The 1,143-nt window shown below is 56.6% G+C and overlaps 1 gene segment (V, D, J or C); it reads right to left on the reverse strand.

The window, feature by feature from the left end:
- Positions 1-331: 331 nt before the first annotated feature.
- Positions 332-795, reverse strand: LOC102482121 (Ig heavy chain V region MC101-like; the record flags this gene model as incomplete). The annotated part of the segment is given in 2 exon segments: positions 332-639; positions 717-795. Coding segments are annotated over 2 exon segments (354 nt in total), but the record flags the coding sequence as incomplete, so codon positions are not given.
- Between the last annotated feature and the right edge of the window lie 348 nt (positions 796-1,143).

Below are 1,143 nucleotides of genomic sequence, written 5' to 3' on the forward strand. Positions count from 1 at the left end.
TACACCAATGTCTCCCAGAGTTTCCCCAGTGTTTTCTAGGAGCAGTTTTATAGTTTGAGGCCTTAGGTTTAGATCCTTGATCCACCTTGACTTGAATTTTGTTAAAGGTGAGAGGTAAGGCTTCAGATGCATCTTTCCGCAGGTGGAAATCCAGTTTTTCCAGCACCATTTCCTGAAGAGGTTTTCCTTTTCCCACTGAACACTCAACTGATTTTTGAAAACTGCCTCTCCTTTACTACCCCTGGGTCTGGGAGGCATGTTCCCAGTGCGCCCCCTGGTGGTCCCATCCCTGCAGGGGTTTTGTGCAAGGGCTGCCTTGAGGTCCCCTCACTGTGTCTCTTGCACAAAAATACATGGCCGTGTCCTCGGGGATCAGGCTGCGCAGACTCAGATAACTTTGGCTCTTGGAAGTGTCCCTGGAGATGCTGGCTCTGGATTTCAGGGCTGGGTTATAATCTGTGCTTCCACCACTCCATATCTCTCCAACCCACTCCAGTCCCTTTCCTGGAGCCTGGCGGACCCAGTGCATATGATAGCTTGTCAAAGAGAATCCTGAGACAGTGCAGGTGAGGGACAGCGTCTCTGAGGGCTTCACCAGGCCAGGCCCCGACTCCTGCAGCTGCACCTGGGACAGGACACCTGGGGACAGGACAGCAGTCAGTCAGACACACCCTCCGCACATGCCCAGGCCCTGCCCTGACTCCCTGAGAACTCACCGCAGGGAGCGGCCAGTAGGCAGAGGAGCAGCCCCAGGACCTCCATGCTCCAAGGGCTCCTGGTGAGGAGGAGACAGGGCTCCTGGGCCCAGGACTGGGCTTTCATCCTGAGACTGGGGCCTGCTTTGCATGAGGGAGGGCCCTGGGGGTATAAGTGGGGGAGCAGGGAGGGTCTCTGAGTCCTTCCCCAGGGCCGAGAGTTCTCCCCGTGCTGCTCAGAGGAGCTGGGAGACAGACCCTCAGGGCCTCACGTCACGTGTGACCTGCTTTTCCAGGGACACAGGAATTGCTGGGGTAGAGGGGACAGGTTTGGGCTCAGAGTCTGCAGCAATGCTTGACGTGACTCTGGGCTCGTTGGGATAAAGGGGTTTATGACGGTTCTCTCTCATTCGTCTCAGTCCCATGTGAGGGGGACGAGGCTGGTGGT

The sequence above is a fragment of the Tupaia chinensis genome, unplaced genomic scaffold (assembly GCF_000334495.1).
Source record: "Tupaia chinensis unplaced genomic scaffold, TupChi_1.0 Scaffold147371_1, whole genome shotgun sequence".
Lineage (NCBI taxonomy): Eukaryota > Metazoa > Chordata > Mammalia > Scandentia > Tupaiidae > Tupaia > Tupaia belangeri.